Source organism: Staurois parvus, unplaced genomic scaffold (assembly GCF_062004578.1).
Source record: "Staurois parvus isolate SC_StPar_1 unplaced genomic scaffold, SC_StPar_1.0 ptg000566l, whole genome shotgun sequence".
NCBI classification, from domain to species: Eukaryota; Metazoa; Chordata; class Amphibia; order Anura; family Ranidae; genus Staurois; species Staurois parvus.
Window position 1 is genome coordinate 409,445 of NW_028318362.1, and position 26,418 is coordinate 435,862.

The window sequence follows — 26,418 nt, forward strand, 5'->3', positions numbered from 1 at the left end:
TGCCAGTGTTTATTCAATCGTGCAAACTGATACATTCTGCTGGACAGCTTGAGCTTCTGAAAAATGGCAAACTTGCTGGCTGGATCACCAGATGAAAAAGAAATGAAGCCTAAAAAATAACTAATATGGCCATCACATCTATAAATTGGTAAGCTGCAATATAAGGTTTGCTTTTGGGTTTAGGCTCCGTGCACACTAAAATAAAAAAGCTGCTCCTAGAGGAGTTGAGAATTTTGCCTGTAGAATAAACCAATGTTATCTTATGTGTTCATGAACGTTATGTAGTATAGAGGCGTTTTTATAAGTTCCGCATTTAGAGGCAGAAAAAAAAACTCTGTTTTGTGAACTTTTTTTTTTTTTCTGGCAAAAAAAAAAGCTAATACATAAACCACTTAAAATTACCGTTTTTATTCTGCCACTGCATTAGCATTTTTTAAAGTGGTTGTAAAGTCTTGAGATTTTTTTTTTTTAACCTTCATGCATTCTATACGTGAAAGTAAAAAAACCTGTGTTGCAGCACGGCTCTGTGTGTGAATGGACACGCTGAGCAACAGTTTGGGAGTGAGCCTGCTTGGGTGACCCTATAGCAAGCTGCTTGCTCTGGGGGCACTAAGCAGGAGTGCCAGCAGGGGACATGACAAGAGGAGGATCTTGGCTGCTGTGTGCAAAACCACTGCACAGAGAAGGTAAGTATGATATGTTTGTTATTAAAAAAAAATGCCTTGAATATCACTTTAAGCTAGTGTGCATGAAGCCTCAATACTGCTTTAACCACTTCCATACAGGGCACTTTTACCCCCTTCCTGCCCAGGCCAATTTTCAGGTTTCAGTGCTGTCACACTTTGAATGACAATTGTGCGATCATACAATACAACCCAAACTAAAATTTTTATCATGTTCTTCACACAACTAGAGCTTTCTTTTGGTGGTATTTAATCACCACTGGGGTTTTTATTTTTTGCTAAATTAACAAAAAAAAGACTGAAAATTTTGAAAAAAACACGTTTCTGTTATAAAAGTTTGCAAATAAATAATTGTTCTTCATAAATTTAGGCCAAGATATATTCTGCTACATTTCTTTGGTGAAAATAACCCAAATTAGTATTTATTATTTAGTCTGTAGGAAGGTTATAGAGTTCACAAACTATGGGATATATCTCATAATTGATCAATCCTGAAGTACTGACAGCCAATCTAATTTCTTGAGGTCCAAGAATGTCAGAACAGAACAGATATCCCCCAAATGACCCCTTTTTGCAAAATAGACAGTACGATGTATTTCATAAGAGGCATGGCGAGTTTTTTGAAGTTGTAATTTTTTTGTCATAATTTTTCGGAAAATGGCAGAAATTAAAAAAATGATTTTCACTTTTTTTTTTGCATACTATCACCAGTGCTGTACAACGTCATCATATAACTGGAATGGTGGCAATCAGGGACACTAGTGACAGTACGAAAAAAAAAAAAAAAAGATTTTTTTTTTTTTTTTTTACATTTTTGTTATTTTTAATTTTTTATTACATTTTTTTCTCATTTTGTTTTTTCATATTGCACTATGACCAAAGTAGTATAATGTTACCATCGTAGCATTGTACTTTGGGGAAGTGATCAGTATTTTTTTTTTTTTTTTTTTTACACAATTTGCTTATAGCAAATAATTACTTTGCTATAAGCAAGCATTTACCTGAATGAAAAAAGCAGAGAATTTTTTTTTTTTAATTTTGAGCGTTTTTTGTTCTAGCGTTTAAGAGTGTTTAGCTTTTCTTTTCCGCTAGAAAATCGCTCTAAAAACCACAAAACAGAAAAGATTTTTTTTTTTTTTTTGCCTTCAAGCCATGAGTTTAAAAAGCACCTCTAGATTGCCTAATATGCTTAGACACATTACTGTAGGATAACATTAGTTGATTCTGCAGGCAAAATGCTAAACTCCTCTAGGAGCAGTGTTTTTTTAAACCAGTGTTTATGGACACTTACGCTTGAAGATTAGTTAAAACCCCCAAATATATTTTCTAAAAACAGAGATCCCAGAGAATAAAATGGTCATAATTGCAATTTTTTGAATGCCACTTGATGTTAGCGCAATGGTTTATCAAACTTGTATTTTCAGTAAAAGTTACGCTAAAGTTCATTTTATTGCACACAAATGTAAGTTTTTTGGTAAACTCACATATGTCCCAATCCTCACTGATGTTGACAAGGCTAGAGGTGATAGAAATTATCTGGTCTGCTTTCCACTTGTATGATCAGTATCGTCATTGTAGTTTTTTTTTTTTTTTTGTTTTTTTTTAATTTGTATTTTGGCAGGAAGTTTATTTATGTTTTATTTTCTGTTCCCAGATTCTTTTGTGGTGAACAAGGTAGAAAGATATGAGCTTGTTTAACCTCGACCGCTTCCGCTTTGATAAGAAGGGGGACCCAGCTTCCACTGAGAAGGAAGGGACAAGCAGACCTGGAACTCCAAAATATGAACTTGATGAAACACCTAGTAAGCTGTTTACTTATCTTTTTTTTTTTTTTTATACTAGTTATTCAGCGTGATGCACTGGAAAATTTTTGCTTAAAAGAGATCTATGGTTACAGTGTACACTTTCATTTTATAACATCAGCATTGTAAAAACAATACAAATAATGATTATATTTGGCAATCTAAACTTGCTTGAAAAATCTCCTTTCATGTTTTGTATGCTGCCTGTCTCCTGGCCATCTCTTTCCACATCTTCATGTATTCCTTGCATGCTTTGCAGCTTTTACTCTGCTGTTTACTTTAAAATTCTAAGGACTACATCTCACATGGCACCTTGCTACCTGAAACTCTTCATTTTACCACTTCTGTAGCTTAAGAGGCAGGATCTGTGAATTCTGTGACACCAGTACCTATTCACAGGGCACAGTGAATATGTGTTGCAGAGTTCGCAAAAGTAATTGTGTGGGGGATTTTCACAAAGTAAGTTTACAAGCTTCAAGCTGTTCAGAATAATAGGAGTAGGCTCAAAATATTTAAAATACAATGTGAGAATAATTATATGATATTACATTTTGACCATGGATACTCTTTAAAGTAATAATTTTTTGGAGAGACACATGGGGCTGTCATTACAAATCTCCATTTGAAGATTATCATCTGGCTATTGCACTGATCTACAGAAATTAATAAGGTTTGTGTTGCTGACCTGGAACAAATATGCAAATCTGTAAAGCTGGATGTCCTTATTTTCATACTCAATCCAGATAAAAGATGAACAGTATTGAAGAAAGAGGGTAAACATGATGGCAAGCTAGCATTTGCAGAATGAGAAATGGCAATAATGGCCTCCATGTTTCTCTCAGAAAACATTTACCTTTTTTGTGACTCAGTAGTGTTACTGCTTTTCACAGTTGGAACCTTTTTTTTTTTTTTTTTTTTTTTTTTCATGACATTAAAAAAGTGTGAAGTGCACTCTCATGTTCTTTCAGGGAGCCATGGACCATGCTAAACAATCCACTATGTGACTAATGAACTTGAAAAGGATGTCTATTATGTCACTTCTGAATTCACAACTGTCATTTTCCAGATACTACAGCTAGGTCAGCAGCTAATCAAGCATGATTTGTGCTTGATTAGCTGCAGGGGAGGCTGTGTGTCATAGGAAATTTAATAAAATTTAAAAGCACCTCCATAAACACCACAGTGCAAATGTGCGGCATAAAGCACACACAGCTGTGTGTAAACATAAATTGCCCTACATATGAGGTATTGCTGCGAACGTCAAAGTGTAAGCAATAATTCTGGGGCCATATTTCATTACTGATAACCTGCAAAAGCTTCTAATATGTTGTCTATAGAGAACTATGTGTTTGAAAAAATGGCAACTGCCATCATTTTATTCTCTAAAATTTTCAGAAATGTATATCATTGTTTGTGGGTTTAACCACTTGCCTATAAGGCCAATTCTGACACTTCATACATACATACATACATGTAAAAATCTAAATTTTTTTTTTTTTTGCTAGAAAATTCTTAGAACTCCCAAACATTTTATATACAACGGGTAAAATAAGTATTGAACACGTAATCATTTTCCTAAGTAAATATATATTTCGAAAAGGTGCTATTGATATAAAATTTTAACCACATGATGGTAACAGCACATACAATCCAAGCATACTAAGAAACCTTAACAAATAAGTTCAGAAATTAAGTTATGTGTAATAAAATGGAATGGCACAGGGAAAAAGTATTGAACACGCTAACTGAAATGTATTTAATACTTGGTACAAAATTCTTTGTTGGTAAGGACAGCTTCAAAACGCCTCCTCTATGGAGAAACTAGTTGCATGCATTGCTCAGGTGTGATTATGGCTCATTCTTCCACACAAACAGTCTTCAAATCTTGAAGGTTCCGTGGGCCTTGTCTGTGAACTCTGATCTTTAGTTCTTTCCATAGATTTTCTGTTGGATTCAAGTCAGGTGATTGGCTGGACCATTCTAGCAGCTTTATTTTCATGCTTTGAAACCAGTTGAGAGTTTCCTTGGCTTTGTGTTTGGGATCATTTTCTTGCTGAAATGTCCATCCTTGTTTCACCTTTATCATCCTGGTAGATGGCAGCAGATTCTTATCAAGAATGTCTTAGTACATCTTTCCATTCTTCCTTCCTTCCTTCAATTATATGAAGTTTGCCAGTACTGTATGCTGAAAAACAGCCCCACACCATGATGTTCCCACCTCTCAACTTCACCGTTGGTATGGTGTTTTTGGAGTGATGTGCAGTGCCATTTGACCTTCAAACATGGTGTATATTATGGTATCCAAAGAGTTAAATTTTGGTCTCATCTGACCAGAATATTCAGTGGCTTGAAAAAGTATTCATACCCCTTGAAATTTTCCACATTTTATCATGTTACAACCAAAAACGTAAATGTATTTTATTGGGATTTTATGTGATAGACCAAAACAAAGAGGCATATAATTATGAAGTGGAAAGAAAATTATGAATGGGTTTTCAAAATGTTTTACAAATATCTGAAAAGTGTGGCATGCATTTGTATTCAACCCCCTTTTCTCTGATACCCCTAACCAAAATCTAGTGGAACCAATTGCCTTCAGAAGTCACCTAATTAGTAAATAGAGTTTACCTGTGTGTAATTTAATGTCATTATAAATACAGCTGTTCTGTGAAGCCCTAAGAGGTTTGTTAGAGTATATTAGTGAACAAACAGCATCATGAAGGCCAAGGAACACACGAGACAGGTCAGGGATAAAGTTGTGGAGAAGTTCAAAGCTTTGGATTTTTTTTTTGATAACCTAACCCTGCTTTAAACATCTCGGAGAGACCTGTTCAATCCATTCTGAAAATGGACAGAGTATGGTACAACTGCAAACCTACCAAGACATGGCCATCCACCTAAACTGACAGGCTGGGCAAGGAGAGCATTAATCGGAGAAGAACCAAGAGGCTCATAGTAACTCTTGAGGAGCTGCAGAGATCCATAGCTCAGGTGGGAGAATCTGTTCACGGGACAACTATTAGTCTTGCACTCCACAAATCTGGCCTTTATGGAAGAGTGGCAAGAAGAAATCTATTGTTGAAAGAAAGCTATAAGAAGTCCTGTTTTCAGTTTGCGAGAAGCCATGTGGGGGACACAGCAAACATGTGGAAGAAGGTGCTCTGGTCAGATGAGATCAAAATTTAACTTTCTGGCCTAAAAACAAGATGCTATGTGTGGTGGAAAACTAACACTGCACATCACCCTGAACACACCATCTCCACCATGAAACGTGGTGGCAGCATCATGTTGTGGGGATGCTTTTCTTCAGCAGGACAGTGAAGCTGGTCAGATTTGATGGGAAGATGGATATAGCAAAATACAGGGCAATCTTAGAAAAAAACCTGTTAGTCTGCAAAAGACTTGAGACTGGGGCGGAGGTTCACCTTCCAACAGGACGACCCTAAACATACAGCCAGAGCCACACTTTTCATATAATTATTATTTGAAAAAAATTTTTTGAAAACAATTTATCTTTTTCCTTCCACTTTACAATTATGTGCCACTTTGTGTTGGTCTATCACATAAAATACATTTATGTTCTTGTATGTAACATGACAAAATGTGGAAAATTTAAAGGGGTATGAATACTTTTTCAAGGCACTGTATTCTCCCAGTATTTCACAGGCTTGTCAAAATGTTGTGTAGCAAACTTTAAACAAGCCTCAACATGCTTTTTCTTAAACAATGGAGTCTTGCGTGGTGAGCATGTATACAGGCCATGGCGGTTGAGAGCATTACTTATTGTTTAAAAAAACATTTGTACTTGCTAATTCCAGGTCTTTCTGAAGCTGTTCCACAAGTGGTTCTTTGGCTCCTGGACAACTCTTCTAATAATTCTTTTCACTACTGTGTCATAAATCTTGCCAGGAGCACCTGGTCATGGCCAGTTTGTGGTAAAATGATTCTTTCTACTTCCAGATTAAGGCCCCAACAGTGCTCACTGGAACATTCAAAAGTTTAGAAATCCTTCTGTAACCAATGTCATCAGTATGTTTTGCAACAATAAGTTTGCCAGGGTCTTGAGAGAACTCTTTGTTTTTACCCATCATGAAATGTTTCTTTGTGACACATTGGTAATGAGATACCATTTTATAGGCCATCAGTTGAGACTGAACCAGCTGATATTAATTTGCACTGACAAGGGACAGGTTTGCTTTCGAATTACTGATAGATTTCAGCTGGTGTCTTGGATTTCCATGCCTTTTGTACCTTTCTTCGTGTGTTCAATACCTTTTCCCTGTGTCATTCCATTTCATTATAAATAACTTATTTCTGAACCTATTTGTTTTGGTTTCTTTTGTATGTATGATTGCATGGGTTGTTAACGACATGGTGAAATTTTCATGTCAATAGCACCTTTAGAAATGTACTTGGCTATAAAAATGGTGACGTGTTCAATACTTCTTTAAATGCTGTATGTGTGTATATATATATATATATATATATATATATATATGTGTGTGTGTGTGTGTATATGCGTGCATACAGAGGCCCTATAGAATAAAATGAGTTTGGAAAACCTGCTGTGCAAATACCATGTGACATAATAGAAACTGCAACAAACTCATTTTTTTGGAAAAAATACACTTGAATGAATGTTGTTGCACACATACACATTTTAATGCCCAATTTTTTGTTAAAATATAAAAGATGATGTTACGCCGAGTAAATAGATCACCTAACATGTCATGCTTTAAAATTGCGTATGCCCGTGGAATGGTGTCTAACTACGGTATTTAAAATTCTCTGTAGGTGGCACTTTAAATGCCTTTTTAGAGGTTACCAGTTTAGAGTTGTACAGGAGGTCTGTCGCTAGAATTATTGCTCTCATTCTGATGTTGGCGATGATACCTCACATGGGTGGGGCGATCACCGTTTCACATATGTGTGCTGGATTTATGTATGCTTTCACATTTGCACGTAAGCACGAGGGGACTGATGTGCTTTAAAATTTTATTTTATCTAAAAATTTTTTTACATGGTCTTTCATTTTTTGTTTTTGTATTAACTTTATTGTTATCACAAGATTAACAACATCCCTTGTGACAGCATGAACCATGACAGGACCTCTTTATGGAGAGATCTGAGGTCTATTAAACTCTAAATTAATTTATTTTTATTTCATCTACTTGTTTAGCGCCGTCAAATTACGCAGTGCTTTACATATACAGGTGAAACTCCAAAAATTAGAATATCGTGCAAAAGTTCATTTATTTCAGTAATGCAACTTAAAAGGTGAAACTAATATATGAGACTCATTACATGCAAAGCAAGATAGTTCAAGCTGTGATTTGTCATAATTGTGATGATTATGGCTTGCAGCTCATGAAAACCCCAAATCCACAATCTCAGAAAATGAAAATATTGTGAAAAGTTGCAATATTCTCGGCTCAAAGTGTCCCACTCTAATCAGCTAATTAAGCCATAACACCTGCAAAGGGTTCCTGAGCCTTTAAATGGTCTCTCAGTCTGGTTCAGTAGAAATCACAATCATGGGAAAGACTGCTGACCTGACAGTTGTGCAGAAAACCATCATTGACACCCTCCATAAGGAGGGAAAGCATCAAAAGGTAATTGCAAAAGAAGTTGAATGTTCCCAAATTGCTGTATCAAAGCACATTAATAGAAAGTTAGGTGTAAGGGAAAAGTGTGGAAGAAAAAGGTGCACAAGCAGCAGGGATGACCGCAGCCTGGAGAGGATTGTCAGGAAAAGGCCATTCAAAAGTGTTGGGGACTTTCACAAAGAATGGACTGAGGCTGGAGTCAGTGCATCAAGAGCCACCACACACAGACGGATCCTGGACATGGGCTTCAAATGTCGTATTCCTCTTGTCAAGCCGCTCCTGAACAACAAACTACGTCAAAAGCGTCTTACCCGGGCTAAAAAAAAACAGACCTGGTCTGTTGCTCAGTTGTCCAAAGTACTCTTTTCTGATGAGAGCAACTTTTGCATCTCATTTGGAAACCAAGGACCCAGAGTATGGAGGAAGAATGGAGAGGCACACACTGGAAGATGCTTGAAGTCCAGTGTGAAGTTTCCACAGTCTGTGTTGATTTGGGGAGCCATGTCATCTGCTGGTGTTGGTCCACTGTGCTTCATTAAGTCCAGGGTCAATGCAGCTGTCTACCAGGAGATTTTGGAGCACTTCATGCTTCCTTCCGCAGACGAGCTTTATGGGGATGCTGACTTCATTTTCCAGCAGGACTTGGCACCTGCCCACACTGCCAAAAGCACCAAAACCTGGTTCAATGACCGTGGGATTACTGTGCTTGATTGGCCAGCAAACTCGCCTGACCTGAACCTCTAGAGCAGTGGTTCTCAACCTTTCTAATGCCGCGACCCCTTAATACAGTTCCTCATGTTGTGGTGACCCCCAACCATAAAATTATTTTCATTGCTACTTCATAACTGTAATTTTGCAGTGGGAGGAGTAGTGCCATGTCATTGGTGTCAGTGGAAGGAGTAGTGCCCCATCACTGATGTCAGTGGGATGAATAGTGCCCCATCGTTGGTGTCAGTGGGAGGAGTAGTGCCCCATCGTTGGTGTCAGTGGGAGGAGTAGTGCCCCATCGTTGGTGTCAGTGGGAGGAGTAGTGCCCCATCGTTGGTGTCAGTGGGAGGAGTAGTGCCCCATCGTTGGTGTCAGTGGGAGGAGTAGTGCCCCATCGTTGGTGTCAGTGGGAGGAGTAGTGCCCCATCGTTGGTGTCAGTGGGAGGAGTAGTGCCCCATCGTTGGTGTCAGTGGGGGGAGTAGTGCTCCATCACTGGTGTCAGTGGGGGGAGTAGTGCCCCATCACTGGTGTCAGTGGGAGGAGTAGTGCCCCATCACTGGTGTCAGTGGGGGGAGTAGTGCCCCATCATTGGTGTCAGTGGGAGGAATAGTGCCCCATCACTGGTGTCAGTGGGAGGAATAGTGCCCCATCACTGGTGTCAGTGGGAGTAGTGCCCCATCACTGGTGTCAGTGGGAGGAATAGTGCCACATCACTGGTGTCAGTGGGAGGAATAGTGCCCCATCATTGGTGTCAGTGGGAGGAATAGTGCCCCATCATTGGTGTCAGTGTGGTGGAGGGGAGAATAGTGCCCCATCATTGGGGTCAGTGGGGGGGGGGAAATAGTGTCCCATCGTTGGTGTCAGTGGGGGGAGGAATAGTGCCCCATCATTGGTGTCAGTGGGAGGAATAGTGCCCCATCATTGATGTCAGTGTGGTGGAGGGGAGAATAGTGCCCCATCGTTGGGGTCAGGGGGGGGGGAAATAGTGCCCCATCGTTGGTGTCAGTGGGGGGAAGAATAGTGCCCCATCGTTGGTGTCAGTGGGGGGAAGAATAGTGCCCCATCGTTGGTGTCAGTGGGGGGAAGAATACTGCCCCATCGTTGGTGTCAGTGGGGGGAAGAATACTGCCCCATCGTTGGTGTCAGTGGGGGGAAGAATACTGCCCCATCGTTGGTGTCAGTGGGGGGAAGAATACTGCCCCATCGTTGGTGTCAGTGGGGGGAAGAATACTGCCCCATCGTTGGTGTCAGTGGGGGGAAGAATACTGCCCCATCGTTGGTGTCAGTGGGGGGAAGAATACTGCCCCATCGTTGGTGTCAGTGGGGGGAAGAATACTGCCCCATCGTTGGTGTCAGTGGGGGGAAGAATACTGCCCCATCGTTGGTGTCAGTGGGGGGAGGAATACTGCCCCATCGTTGGTGTCAGTGGGGGGAGGAATACTGCCCCATCGTTGGTGTCAGTGGGGGGAGGAATACTGCCCCATCGTTGGTGTCAGTGGGGGGAGGAATACTGCCCCATCGTTGGTGTCAGTGGGGGGAGGAATACTGCCCCATCGTTGGTGTCAGTGGGGGGAGGAATACTGCCCCATCGTTGGTGTCAGTGGGGGGAGGAATACTGCCCCATCGTTGGTGTCAGTGGGGGGAGGAATAGTGCCCCATCGTTGGTGTCAGTGGGGGGGAGGAATAGTGCCACATCGTTGGTGTCAGTGGGGGGAGGAATAGTGCCACATCGTTGGTGTCAGTGGGGGGAGGAATAGTGCCACATCGTTGGTGTCAGTGGGGGGAGGAATAGTGCCCCATCGTTGGTGTCAGTGGGGGGAGGAATAGTGCCCCATCGTTGGTGTCAGTGGGGGGAGGAATAGTGCCCCATCGTTGGTGTCAGTGGGGGGAGGAATAGTGCCCCATCGTTGGTGTCAGTGGGGGGAGGAATAGTGCCCCATCGTTGGTGTCAGTGGGGGGAGGAGTAGTGCCCCATCGTTGGTGTCAGTGGGGGGAGGAATAGTGCCCCATCGTTGGTGTCAGTGGGGGGAGGAATAGTGCCCCATCGTTGGTGTCAGTGGGGGGAGGAATAGTGCCCCATCGTTGGTGTCAGTGGGGGGAGGAATAGTGCCCCATCGTTGGTGTCAGTGGGGGGAGGAGTAGTGCCCCATCGTTGGTGTCAGTGGGGGGAGGAGTAGTGCCCCATCGTTGGTGTCAGTGGGGGGAGGAATAGTGCCCCATCGTTGGTATTAGTGACACAAATGATGGGGCACTATTCCTCCCACTGACACCAATGATACTTACCTTGCTGACCCCTGCTCCAGCCTGGGCTCGCTCTCTCACTTACCTGTCAGCTGTCTTCCTTCTCTGGCCGCTCTCCTCTTCACTCGCTCCCTCGGTCTTCTTTGATGTCCGCGCGCTGCCGCTTGGCTCCTCCTCTCCAAGCTCCACCTCCTCGCCGGTGATTGGCCGCCTGTGTGCCTCTCCTGAGCTACAGTTCCGGTGGCCAATCAGCGGCGAGGAGGCGGAGCTGCTGAGCGATCTTGGAGGTGTGGCCGGGTGACAGCAGCGTATCATCCCGCCCACACATCGCCGGAGACTGCAGCGGTGTCTCGGTTCCTAAGACCATCGGAAATATGTGTTTTCCGATGGTCTTAGGCGACCCCTGGGAAATGGTCGTTCGACCCCCAAAGGGGTCGCGACCCCCAGGTTGAGAACCGCTGCTCTAGAGAATCTATTGGGCATTGCCAAGACAAAGATGAGAGACATGAGACCGAACAATGCAGAAGAGCTGATGGCCGCTATTGAAGCATCCTGGTCTTCCATAACACCTCAGCAGTGCCACAGGCCGATAGCTTCCATGCCACGCCGCATTGAGGCAATAATTGCTGCAGAAGGGGCCCAAACCAAGTACTGAGTACATATGCATGCTTATACTTTTCAGAGGTCCGATATTGTTCTATGTACAATCCTTGTTTTATTGATTGCATGTAATCTAATTTTCTGAGATTGTGGATTTGGGGTTTTCATGAGCTGTAAGCCGTAATCATCACAATTATGACAAATCACGGCTTGAACTATCTTGCTTTGCATGTAATGAGTTTATCTCATATATTAGTTTCACCTTTTTAAGTTGCATTACTGAAATAAATGAACTTTTGCACGATATTCTAATTTTTCGAGTTTCTCCTGTATATAGTACATTCACATTAATCCCTAACCCTCAAGGGGCGTACAATCTAAGGTCCCTCACATACATACTAGGGCCAATTTAGACAGGAGCCAATTACCTACTTCTCTGACCTCTTCTGGCCTTCAGTGCAGTCGATCAGACACAGATCAGTCCATTTGCCCGTTTGTGCCCTCCGGGGTCGCAGAAGATTGTCAGTTTCTCTCTCTCCCTCTCTCTCTCTGTAGTGCAGCTGTCGCCGCTGGTCATATCACTCTCGGATTCCGTGATCAGATTGTAGAGCCCGAGAAAGGTGGTGGTAGGAGGGGGGAATGAACCCCTTACGCCATCCGCAGGAGTGATGGCTGTTCAATTTGCTTTTGCTTTGCAGGGAATCGCCTGCTGCAAATTTTGATACTGGGCTGATGCCTGTAGCTGCAAGCCTCATCCTGGTACAACCAATTCAACCTAAGAATGTTATATGCTCCAGAAGTGGTTAAAGTAATTTCCAGAAAATAATGTAGATTTTAGCATGTGTGAAAAGTGCAAAACAATTTCCCTAGTAGACAAGTGTTTTTGTATTTTGGAAAGAATAGGGAAGAGTTAGAACCCCTATCAGGTTTACCAGGTTTTACTACTGTCTTGGGCTCAGCTAGAGAGGTTTTATTTTAATTTCTGTACTGGAAAAATCTGAAACAGGCAAACGAACAACAATGAACAGATATATAGTGAAGGAATCTCTCCAATGAAGCCTCTGACAGCAGTAAAACCTTTCAGGAAAACTAGTCCTTCCACACACAATCAAAAACTGAGAAAGAAAAATGTAAAAGTTTGAGCTATAGATAGACTTTAAAGCCGAACTCCAGGCAAAGACATTTAGCAGTTCCTATGTGCAAAAAGTTCCCTATGCTTCGGTGTGCTATATGCCTTGTGTATGTGTGTGTAAAATACACGTGTGTGTGTGTGTGTGTGTGTGTGTGTGTAAAATCAATTTTAATAATTCTTAAAAGCAATACCTTGTTTTGTTTTTTTTTTCATTGCTAGTGACCAGCATCCCAGAGACTCCAGAAAATAAGAGGATAAACAATGTCTCCTTTTTTAAGAATGATAAAGGTATTAGTTTTCTGGACTCTGAGTCTGAAATTGAGGACCATGAAAGTCAACCAAGTATGAGTTCCATACACAGAAAAGCCCACCCAAGGGAAGAGTAAGTAATGAATGGGTCCTAAACCATAATTCATGTTTACTTTTTCATACCCAGTCAATTGTCAGTTGTATAGTTAAACTTGATTTTGCCATTTTACTTTTTTAAAGCAGCCAGTGAATATATTTTTTTTTCTGTGACTTTGTAAGCTATACTGTATATCTGTAAATTATTGAAACTTTGAAAAATTCTTTTGTAGTAACTTACAGGAAAGCATTGTAGTTATTGTCCTTGCTTGCGAAATGTCTACATCTGCTTAGATGCAAAATTATTTAAGCATGGAATACTTAATGCTGAACTGCAGACTAAAATGTAATAAAATTGGAGGTTTACCTCCAGCATAACAGTGTTCATTAGGGAATGTTTACCCTTCCGCTGCCAGGTCTGTATGGTGTACAGATCTCATTCCTCCTTCTGCTATACGCTCATGGTCACTCCTGTGCCCCCCTTTCACAGTGTCTCCTGTGTGCCCCCCTTTCACAGTGTCTCCTGTGTGCCCCCCTTTCACAGTGTCTCCTGTGTGCCCCCCTTTCACAGTGTCTCCTGTGTGCCCCCCTTTCACAGTGTCTCCTGTGTGCCCCCCTTTCACAGTGTCTCCTGTGTGCCCCCCTTTCACAGTGTCTCCTGTGTGCCCCCCTTTTCACAGTGTCTTCTGTGCCACCCCTCCAGCTTCCACCCCCACCTTCCATCCAGCACTATGCTGCCTTTCGCACTCCACTCTGCAGGTAACATGAAAGCGACGGAGGATGGGCTAAGGTAGAGCCACGGTCACGATTGACCTGTAAGCTCCCCATGGTAGACCGGTCGGTCGTGATCGACGGCTTGCTGACCCCGATCTAGGGGGTCTTTTACAAACTCTGAAAGCTCTGAGTGAAAAATAAAAAAAAAGCAATTGAAAAATTGCAAAAATGGTCCAGCAAGTTCAGTTTAAAAGTGGTGTGCAGTGTCTGGCAGTGAGAGGGTTAAAAATCAGAATTTAAAGCTGAACTCCAGCCACATATAATAAACACAAATTAATGAAAATGTGTATATATATAATTTACACACACACGTTTTGGGAAGGGGATCAAATACTTATTTCCCTCATGAACATGCAAATCAGTGCATAATGTGTTAGACGTGCATTTCTTTTGTTGCTATTCTGTCTCTGTGTTACAATACACCTGCCATTCGATTTTTAGACTGATCATTTCTTTGTGAGTGGGCAAACATTCAAAATCAGCAGGGGATCAAACACTTATTTCCTGCGTATAAATAAATATATATATATATATATATATATATATATATATATATATATATATATATATATATATATATATACACAGGCAATAAAGCATTTGCCTTATCTTGAAATCAATGTACAATATACTGGGGCAGTGAGAAGCACCACAAGGAGCCAAACAGTTGTGCTCATGTGCTAATAAGGGACATGCCGATAGGAGGGGAGAGCTGAGTGAAAAGGAGATAATCTGATCTATCCTGCTTCTTTCACTGTCCAGTCACAGTTTGGGGGATGTTACATTTAAGTATTTCTGAACTGGAATGGAGAAAAAGAATGGCAGAACAGTGTAAATCTTAAGAATTTGATGGACAGAAAAACAAAACTGGCAGGTAAACAAATGGTATATGTGTGAATTTGGCAGTTTTCCTGGAGATAAGCTTTTACCCTTTTGTGGCCAGGTCTGTACTCTGTACAGACCTGGTAGCAGGGGGTTTTATACACAATCCAGTGGCTGCAGCCACTGGGATTGTGTATAAATCTGACAGGCAGACTGTTGCCTGTCAGCTGGAAGCAATTAGGCGGCTCCGCTGCCTCTGATTGCTGACATAGCCCCTGGTTCTGTTTCCCCCCCCCTTACCCAGGGGCGCGCTCCCGTGGCGTAACCTTGATCCGCTTGCCCATTTGTGGGCCTGGGGATTGCCAGCGGGTGGAGGCGAGAGAGGAGAGCATCACTTCCGGGTCATAGCTGTCACTTTCCTGACTAGAATAGCTGGGGAAGATGTATTGCAATGCGGTTTGCATTGCAATACATCTATAGGATTAGACCCTGCATGTCTCAATAAAGAGAACCTGTCACCAAAAAAATCATCACATAGGGGAGGCCAGATTTTTGTAGAGCATCTAGTTTATTTACAATTGTTTAATACATTCAATAGAATCCTCGAGGACCCAGAACATACAAAACTTCCTTAACCATTTCCCACCTTATTAATTGGAAAATGATGGCCTGACAAGGCACTCCTCATTCCGGGTGGACATCATATGCGTCCTCCCAGAAAGCGCCTTGCACATGGTCATGATCTGTCACCCGCTGTGTCCATCCCATATGAAAATCAAAACGTTTTGCAGCAAAGACCACTTCCTCAGGATGGAATAAATGTATTATAATGAGCTAGATGTAATAAAAAGAAAAAAAAAGAAAAACGAAGTGTGGTCAAAGCTTTTTTTGGCCATACTTCTCTTCTGTGTCACAAGAGTGCACCTATTTGTGCTCTCCTGTGACCCAGAATCAGCTGACAGTGGACTGATGTCACAGAGCCACTCCAGGCTCTAGAAGGATCCCAACCATATTGTCGGAATCCACCCAGGTGCCTGATTGACAGCTGGCTCAGCCTCTCAGCATGGCGCTGAGAGTCTTAAACAGCCTCTCCCACCCCTCCCCAGCCCAATGCTCCAGTGAGCTCTGCATGGGCACAGCAGAGAGCAGTGACTGACATCACCCTGATGCTGCAGCATAGAGGTGAGTATGTATGTATGTTTGTTTTTTTTTGTCAACTCCACATTCCAGCGGCATCAGCCTGGTATGTCATATACATATAAAAAATGTAAACCTCCTGCGCTACTAAGCCTATAGCTACCAACATCCAATCATATACCAGATGATAAATCAAATAATGAAAAAGGAAATGATGTGACGCTGCTACCTATGAATAAACCCTAAACCTGTAAAAAATACACTCATAAACGCATGTAACTATCCACAATAAAACAAATAAAATGAATACACAAATAAAGTGATGATATAGTGCATGTGATAAATGCCAACTATATAAGTGAAAAAAGGAACATGCATAAGCTGATGATGATGCCTAAACGCAATGTATGTGCATAGAAAACAAACCACACAACACTCACACCAATCTGGACTGAATGTTCAATTTTCATGTGATCGTGAGTAATCCAATGATAGGACTACTATAGGTGCTCCAAGTTTCTCAGAAAAATATACCCCACATAAAGTATCAAACCGCATGTACATGTAACATATATACAAAATTAATCAACCCATGCATTTTGTGCAAATACTCAATAAAACGATGAAAAACATAAATCAATATACATGCATATAGTGCAAAAAATATATCTCATGCCGTGCAGAATATATATATATATATATATATAATATATATATATAGCGCACCCTAATATAACAAAAAATGTCCAAGATGGGTGCAATACACACAAAATATGAAATCTTGTGAACTTGAGTGATCTGTACAGATGGTGACAAGAGGGCTTCCACTAATGGAAAAAATGCGCACTCACCTCCCCACGTCGACCCGTAAAGGGTCACAACGCTATTAGGATCTCTATCACTGGATCCTTCATGTGTAAAGCTCCTCCATAACTGCGTCACTTTCTCCTGGATGATATCCCTCTTTCAGACTGGTATATGTAATGGCAGACCTCTTTCCCGTAGTGTAGTAAGTATGGCCAGTAACTCACATAGAATATAAGCAGAAGCTCCAAATAATGTAATACTGCTTTTATTAATAAATGTAGGTAACAGTAAGATATGCACTCACATATTCCTCCTTCTTGGGAACAGCATAAACAGATATTTCCCTTCACAGTGGGTGTAGCTAAATGGGTGCACAAAGATGGCGTCTGACCGAAAGTACGTCGGCGCACGCCTATGCGTTACGGCAAGTCTCGTGACTTCCACTGGGCTATCCCCAGAATGCCTGCCTACTGTGACAGTACAGTAGGCATTCTGACACTAGTTAACTGACATGACCAATTACACTAATACAGTGGTCATTGCTACTCAAATGCGCAGATACTGAGCAGGGTTAACATCTGGGGCAATGAAAGGTTAACTGTGTGCCAAACTATTTCTAATGTGATGACTGTGTGCTGTTTTCCGAGGGGATGGGACAGGAAGACAAAAGCCGGCTCATCCCCGCTGTTAGTAGAGAGATCTGTGCTGTTTACCAACACCGAGTGCTCTCTTGTCTCTAGGTCTGACAATTGGTGGGTACTGGCCAGGACCCATTGATCGGCATGTTAGGGAGCCAATGATAGCGTGGGTAGGCGGGCACGCGTGCCCCCTACCCAGAAAGACAAAATCACACATCTATATGTGATTTTTGCCCAGCCGGCCAGTGGTCTGCAAGCTGTAAAATAACAAATCACGTGTAAGGAAAGTTTTTAAAAAATGGATTGGTTGATTGAAGTGAACACAGCTTCACTTTATTTACCAAGCTTAGTGAACATTCATTTTGCAGACAGCCTCTCCTCTAGTTTTTATATGCCACAGCCAACAACTTCTCCCATTAAATCATCACTACTGACTGTAACCAGTGTAAATGCTTTCTAATGTGTTAATGTGTCACTGCCGAATCATGCATCACCCCCTGGTCTCTTCTGTAGGTTGTGTCATTAGACAGCTGTTACTATAAGCAGCTGTGAAGTAGCTGCTGAACAAGAAAAGTTGATACTCCTGCTGGGAACTGTCACATGACACATCTATTATAGTGCAGCATTCACAGAGGCACTGAAGTGAATCCCTTGGCTTTTGGCCACAGCAAGCGTGCTATATGTTTATCCCTGATAGTGCTTTCTTCGTGGGTGCTTGTGCCATCATAGGAATAAACTTAAACTTATTTCTGTATTTTTTATTAACATTATACAGAGCTGTGAAAAGTGTACATTTGTGGCGCATAGTTTCTTGTTTATGAAAAGTCCCTGTATCCCTCATCTTTGTGTAGAGCTGGTTACAGTATTTGAGATCCACCGAATATAAGGGTAACTGTTCTTCAGTTACACTTAATACTTAAATCCTTCAAATGCTTTCAGGTCTTCCATCACACTCCGAGGGGACCAAAGCGAAACAACACTTTTTAAAACATGTCACATTAAATGACACAACAGATTTATCCAGCATTCGCTAGCACTGTGTGAAAATGCATTTCATTTTAATTGCAGAAATCATACTGGGTTTATCAGATGCCTGAACATAGACAGGCTTTAATACAGCCCATTATATTCAATGTAAAGCTCATATATTTGGACTCTTTTAGTGCATTTACTAGTACAGACATCCTAGAGAACATAATGCCAGGAAGTTTCTAAGGAGATGGAAAACATATTTAAAGTCTGGAAAAAGCTGCAAAGCCAGTTTATTGCGGGAAGTCATATACTGTCAGGTTATACTTTCACCTGAAGGAGTATTCGTTGGAACTTTAGATTTCATCTGTGATGAGCTGCTGAGAGCACATTGGCTTGTCTTCATCTGCCTTTTCTCAAGACAGATGTGTAGAGCACTCTTTTTAAAGTACTGGTCTTTTGAACTTTCTTTCATAGGCACCTGACTCGCGTGGTCTTTGAGTGACATTGCATTTTTCTACTGGCCCTTAATATTATCAAGGATATTACTGGAGATGAGCCCCCGATTTCCTCCGTGCGCATGCACTTGCCTCTCAGGTGTTTAGCAAAGCATGATATTTCAGGGATAAAAACTGAATCTCTGCTTTCCGCTCCCTCTTTGGCTTTTCACCTCATACTTTTCTATGTTTCTGCACAGATGACAGATCTGCATTTAGATTTTTGGAGTCTTCAGGACCAGGATGTCTTTGCCCCAGTTCTTCTGGCAGAAAAGTTTTAGGAGTTGTATTTCAGCGTGGTCACTTTTTCCTTTTTTCAAAAGGAACATCTGCCTCAATTGGAACCTTAAGCTACTGTGACCAATAAAGTGATCCCAAACTCAGAGGTCATTTAGTGGGACATCTGCATTATAGCTAGCAGTTATTTCATTAGTATAACAAATACAGAAGAAACATTGAACACAATAAGTTATTAAAAAAAAATTCACAATCCTCCACCAGGTTAATAATGACAGCATTGTCACCAAAGAACATCCTCTATTATCTGTTCCATTCACCATGGCCCATTCAAGATAATCCCTTTGAGTCACGTCTACATCCTCTTACACAATTTCTCAGGCTCACAACAATATATATTCATAAGATAGAAGAGTTTTCTCTCACTGAATCCTAGGTATCATACTGGTAATATGGAGTAATTAGAGTCTTAAGGACCAAGAGGGATCCCTCAAGGTGAAGCCGCAGTGTGTATGGGGTTGTTGCACTGTTTAACTAGTGACACCTTCCTTCTGTTTAACAAAATATCCACTTTAGGACAGCAATTGGTCCACTTGTTGTGCCTGATAGTAATACATAGATTGAAATACTACTATGCCTGCCATTCAATAGTGTGCATTCTGTCCCGGCAAAAGCAGGGCAGTAACAATGGCATGGGTTTAAGTCTGAAAAACATGGCAAGCCAACAAGTTCATAACGCAAATTAAGCACAACTTCTCATACATTTATGGTACTAATGCTGAAGATTACAGAGGTGTTTGAGTTGAGTTCATCACTGCGGATCATGTCGCTCCTTCATACCACCTTTTGACTTATTCTTGGCAATGGCACGATGGTCAAATAATTACAAGACCTAGAGGTTTAACTCCGTATTTAGGCCAAATGCTCAACTTATACAGTATGTCCACATTTTTTCTTTTGACAGGACAGTGTCAAAATTCCCCCTTTTTGCTCTTGAATTAAAAGAGAAGTGTGAGAATAAAATATATATGTTTACCTCTATGGCTGCAGAATCTCTGTGGTGCTGCAGCTGTCAACCTTCTTACTCTAAGCACGAGAACTGAGCAATCACATACGCACTGATCACTTCAGCGCTTAGTGGAGCTTTGGGCTGGAGTGAGGGCGGGAGCGGAATGAGAGGCTGAGACAGCTGCTGGTGAGGCATCTGGGTGGATTTCAATATTGTCATTATCTTTCCAGAGACTGGAGCGGCTCTGTGGCATCAGCTAAAATCAGGGTTTAGCCCACTGTTGGCTGATTCTGGGTCAGAGGAGTAAAAAAGTAAGTTCACACCTGTGACCAAGAGAAATATGGCCAAAAAAAGCTTTGGCCATACTTCTTTTTAAGTACATCTATTCATTTTACTTTCGATTCTGTTGGCTGACCATTATGCACCTGTAAATAGTGTTACGCTATCAGACTTTTTTTCCTGTTTTTTTCTGTTCCTAGTGGTGTTCTCCTACCCTCACTCGTAGTTGATGTTACATTTTTTGACACAGTATTTTTGACAGGGCATTCAAACATGTAAGCTTCAAGCTTGTCGCACAGTTAACTTATTAATTCAAAATCTCTTGGTGATACTGGTACTAAATAAGTCCTTGATTTTTTTCTTCAAAGGGACAGATTTGACTTTGTTCCACAGATATATCCCTTTTACCCTCAGGAACTCTGATAGCTTAGTTTATTTGGGTTACCTGACCAGCTCGGAGTGGACTAAGATGGCCATGCAAAATCCCGGCTCATCTAGCCCCTGAAAGTAGATTCGGACCATCAAATTCCACTATTGTTGAACATGTGCCAATGTTTATTCAGTACTTACGTTCTTACCAATCTGAGACATACTGCGTGATATCTGTACCAGCTCTGTTGCTTGCAAAGCTTCAACCACTTTCAATTATAGCAGGTCCTTCCTTTCTTGGCTGATTGCTTTTGCCTGGATTTTTTAAAAACACCTATGTGAATAGTGTCTCACCCTCCTCTTCCCCCCCCCCTCCTCTTCCCCCCCCCCTCCTCTTCCCCCCCCCCCCTCCTCTCTCCCCCCCCTCCTCTCTCCCCCCTCCTCTCCCCCCTCTCTCCCCCTCTCCTCTCCCCCCCTCTCCTCTCTCTCCCCTCTTTCTCCCCTCTCTTTCCCCTCTTTCTCCCCTCTCTTTCCCCTCTTTCTCCCCTCTCTTTCCCCTCTTTCTCCCCTCTCTTTCCCCTCTTTCTCCCCTCTCTTTCCCCTCTTTCTCCCCTCTCTTTCCCCTCTTTCTCCCCTCTCTTTCCCCTCTTTCTCCCCTCTCTTTCCCCTCTTTCTCCCCTCTCTTTCCCCTCTTTCTCCCCTCTCTTTCCCCTCTTTCTCCCCTCTCTTTCCCCTCTCCCCCCTCCCCCCTTCCTCTCCCCCTTCCCTTCCCCCCCCCCTTCCTCTCCCCCCTCCCCCTTCCCTCTCCCCCCCTCCCCCTTCCCTCTTCCCCCCCCCCCCTTCCATCTCTCTCCCCCTCCCCCCCTCCCTCTCTCTCCCTCTCCCCCCCTCCCTCTCTCTCCCCCCTCTCCTCCCCTCTCTCTCCCCCCCTCCTCTCTCTCCCCCCCTCCTCTCTCTCCCCCCTCTCCTCTCTCCCCCCTCCCTCTCTGTCCCAATTTTAGAAAGTATTTCTTGTGCGTTCTAAACAAAGGGTGGCAGCTTACAACAATATCCTTTAGTTGTATTGTATGTCTACAAACCTCACCATTCTTTCCAAAGGTCCATTGATTGCAGATTCAATGGGTTTTTATGGTACTTTGGAATAATATAAACTGTAGAGATGTAACTATCCACACATAAAATTCACCTTTGCTAACTAGGCCAGATTCCTTAGCCATCGCTAACTTAAAATTCAATGTTGATAGCAAAGCAGGAAGAGGGTGGTTTTCAATTTCTGGCACATTCCCACACTGCTAATAATTGTCTCACACCTCCCACATAGATATCTCCCTCTAGTAACACTATGTTGCTCCCCTTACACCTCGTCTTTATTACTAATGTACTTTATCAAGTTGAGGCTGTAAGCCCAAAATGTTTGCATTATCCTCGTTCAACTGCACGAACCAGTGCACGACTGTGGGGCTGCATTCTTATCTGATGCCAACTTTCTAGTTTCAGGTGTCGCTGCAGGTAGCCCCCAGTTTTTTCTGCTGTGCATGTTGCGTCTGTTAGAATGCTCAGTTGGAATGCTTTTGGTGAAATACTTCCTTTGTCCCTCAATGAATGAGGAAGAAAAGGATTTTTCAGGGTGTACAAACATACTGTATTATTTTTCCTCTGGGTTCAGTAGTGGGTATCAACAAAAAATCCCTAATCTATTAGGCAATTGCAGTTTTCATATGAACACACTCATCTAAAACATTGTCTTTTTTGTTAAAGGAATGGAGTTTCAGAATCTGCCACAGACGATTCAGCAGATGAATACCCTCCTCCCAAAAAGACTACTGGAACAAATATATCTCAGGTTAATGATGGGACCAAAGATGAAAAACTCCAAAAACTTCAAGAAATATTCCCTCAGAGGACCAGTGAAGATCTATTAGAAGTAATGTTGTGCAGATAAAACCTAAGTAGCCAGATTGTGGTGTTTTTTTTTTTTTTTTCAAATTTAGGGAGGTACTCTATTCCAAAAAATAAGTACAAAAACAATCCTTGCAATGTCACCAGGAGCTTATGAAACCTTTTGTATGTAACTAAAAGAAATAAGGTATGTTGTGCAATAACCAATCAGATTCAAAGGCTAAGTTCACCTTTTGTTTAAAAAAAAAAAAAATACATGCACATATTACGTGCAAAAATACGTGCAATGTCAGACTGCTGCAGGCAAGCCCTGCAACTTTCGGCCCGTTCCTCCGAAATGGGCACACTGTTTACATTCTGTAGGGCTTGTGAATGAACTGCAAGAACGCTCAACAGCACCCTCGCAGTTCATTGAGAACTGCAAAGCTGTCAGCTATGGCTGACGGTACTGGTAGTTCTCTCATTCACAGATCACTGGGAATGAATGATGCAGTTGTGAGGGTGGAGCCCCGCACAGCTGCGCTAATTTCAAACTGTGACAGCAGGTGCTGGAAGAAGATCCACAGGGGGAACTAGAGTCCAGTAGGTCTGGTCTGGAGCATGTTAAATTTTACACCCAAATTATGTGTGTCACATGTAACATGCTACGAAAGGTGATCTTATCCCTTAAGCTTTCATTGAATCGTTGTGTTTTAGGGTTCATTCACAGGGAACATTTCTGATCGCATGAAATGGGAATGGGTTTTCTTTAACGACACCCTATTCTAATCAACTGTCAGCTGTTCAATGAATAATTAGACTCATCTGTAGTTGAATTCTTGTTAATTAGGATTTTGTTGTCTAAAATTTAGTTTTGCTCCTAAGATTTCATTGGGGTGTATTCATTTTTGCAACATGGTCTTGAATAAATTTGTTAGGAAAAATACTTTGTGTGTGCAAATTAACAAATCTTGCCTGCAATCAATGGCCCGCATTAGTAGGAGTATTTTGTAGTATAGTGTCCCAATGTTGTGTCCAATGAAAATGTTGATAAATATATACACGCGCATATATGTGTGTGTGTATATATACACACACAAACACACACTCACTCTATATTGCCAGATATATGGGACACCTCCCTTTACACGCACATGAACTTTAATGGCATCCCAATCTTAGTCCGTAGGGTTCAATATTGAGTTGGCCCACCCTTTGTAGCTATAACAGCTTCAACTCTTCTGGGAAGGCTGTCCGCAGGTTTAGGAGTGTGTCTATGGGAATGTTTAACCACTCTTCCAGAAGTACATTTGTGAGGTCAGGCACTGATGTCGGACGAGAAGCCCTGGCTCGCAGTCTCCGCTCTAATTCATCCCAAAGGTGTTCTATCGGGTTGAGGTCAGGACTCTGTGCAAGCCAGTCAAGTTTCTCCACCCCAAACGTGCTCAGCCATGTCTTTATGGACCTTGCTTTTTGCACTGGTGCGCAGTCATGTTGGAGCAGGAAGGGGCTATCCCCAAACTGTTCCCACAAAGTTGGGAGCATGAAATTGTCCAAAATGTCTTGATATGTTGATGCCTTAAGAGTTCCCTTCAGTGGAACTAAGGGGCCAAGCCCAACCCAACCCCTGAAAAACCCCACACCATAATCCCCCCTTCACCAAACTTTTATACTTGGCACAATGCAGTCAGGCAAGTACCGTTCTCCTGGCAACTGCCAAACTAAGACATGTCCATCAGACTGCCAGACAGAGAATAGTGCTTCGTCACTCCAGAGAACATGTCTCCACTGCTCTAGAGTCCAGTGGCAGTGTGCTTTACAGCACTGCATCTGACGCTCTGCATTGCACTTGGTGATGTAAGGCTTGGATGTAGATGCTTGGCCATGGAAACCCATTCCATGAAGCTCTCTATGCACTGTTGTGCTAATCTGACAGCCACACAAAGTTTGGAGGTCTTTAGCCATTGACTTTGCAGACAGTTGGCGACTTCTGTGCACTATGTGCTTCAGCATGCACTGACCCGGCTCTGGTTTTTTTTACGTGGCCTACCACTTCATGACTGAGTTGCTGTTGTTCCCATTTGCTTCCACTAACAGTTGACTGTGGAATATTGCACAGGTGGCAATCTATCACGGTACCACACTTGAATTCACTGAGCTCCTGAGAGCGACCCATTCTTTCACAAATGTTTGTAGAAGCAGTCTGCATGCCTAGGTGCTTGATTTTGAACTCCTGTGGCCATGGAGGTGATTGGAAAACCTGAATCCAATAATTTGGTGGTGTGTCCCGATACTTTTGGCAATATAGTGTATCTCCAAAACTGGTTAAAGACACTGGTCTTGGGAAGAGGAGGAAGATCAAAAACAGCAGTGTTTTTATTAAGAAAAATGGACTGAGCTTCATCGACACGTTGACAATAAAAACACTGCTGTTTTTGATCTTCTTCCTCTGCAAGACCCGTGAGTGACTTTTTAAACAAGTTTTGGATTTATATGGATTTCTTTGTGGGTGAGCACCTGGGCATTTATCTCAAACATAGAGTGCTGTGGCTACTTTTAGAAATAAATATAAATATATATATTATTTTTTTTTACATCACTCAATTAGTGTGTGTGTGTTTTTTAGCATCTGCCTGAAGTTCGTATTTAGTTTCTTTTTTGTAGTGAAAGTTGACTTGCTATAGTATTTAAACACATCTGAGATGCCTTAGAATAAAGTATGCCCATTCTTAATTTATCTTCTAGTAAAGGTGTGTAAGTTACTTAGACACAATTGACCTTTACCAGAAACTGCCTGTGCATGTAGGGGGTGTCTGTAGATAAAAACAATCTGTGTAGCTTTGACCAAAATTGATGCCCTCGATGTAGGTATAGGCCATTTGCGCACATCCTTCATAGTGGTAGTAAACAACAAAAAAATCCCCTGCAAGGTAATGTCATAATGTGCTAGTATGCATCGCATACTAGCACATTATGAAGAACTTACTTTAAAATGAAGCCCTCCAGTGGTGTGCTGTGACCGCTGCAGAGGCTTCAATCTTACCCGGTCTTCCTTACAGGTTCCCGAACTCTGGCTGCCTGACTGGCCAAGCCACAATAATGTCCTGGGCCACGGCACAGTGCTCTAAAGGAATGGCATGGGTATGCCGTTCCTTCAGAGCGCATGCGTGCCGGCTCTCAAAAAGAGAGAATATTTCCTAAATGGTGCACGTGGTTAGGAGATATTCAGTTTACCTACAGATAAGCTTTATTATAAGCTTACCTGTAGGTAAAAGTATTAACGATTACTACTACTTTAAGCCTGACCGAAAACCTCCCAGAATTGGCATCATCCTGCCCTGCCATCTTGCTAGGATACTCCCAGCCAATACTGCTCACTTCCACCATTACGGGAGCAAGTTTTTTCTCGGATTCAACCCCCATCACATGTGCTTTCTCTTCCCTGACGTAGGAGCTCTGAGCTCAGGTTCAGCTCAGTAATGGCTTCTTTTTTTTTTTTTTTCCTTGTAGAATAACAATATAGCCTATTAGTAGAAAAGTGAGATTATTTAAAGTTTTATGTAGATGAACATATTACTATAGCATTACATCTTTGAAATTTTTAACCCATGATTTATTTTCGAGACTAATAATGTTTTTATTATTACAGCTAATTCAATCCACGGACACATTGGAAGATGCTGTAGCTGCTGGTATAGCTCGCTTTGATGATAAAGGTATGTCCTATTTTTTATATTGCATTAGAGTTTTCACTTTTGTACCTTAACATACACAACAGTTGAAATTAGTGATGGTAAACCTGAGCAGGCACTGAAATCACCTAAGGCTGTCCAATAATATTTAGTGTATACAGTGTTACAAAAACTGTCAGACTGGATGTATAG

The 26,418-nt window shown here is 41.9% G+C and overlaps 1 protein-coding gene across 1 annotated transcript in view; it reads left to right on the plus strand.

Moving 5' to 3' along the window:
- Positions 1-26,418, plus strand: part of SMARCAD1 (SNF2 related chromatin remodeling ATPase with DExD box 1) — a 185,106-nt gene that overhangs the window by 32,744 nt on the left and 125,944 nt on the right. Inside the window, exons 2-5 of the mRNA XM_089691627.1 lie at positions 2,338-2,485; positions 12,993-13,155; positions 22,415-22,580; positions 26,184-26,250. Of these exons, the coding sequence (XP_089547753.1) occupies positions 2,368-2,485; positions 12,993-13,155; positions 22,415-22,580; positions 26,184-26,250 (514 nt within the window). The 5' untranslated portion in view covers positions 2,338-2,367. The remainder of the gene's footprint in view (positions 1-2,337; positions 2,486-12,992; positions 13,156-22,414; positions 22,581-26,183; positions 26,251-26,418) is intronic.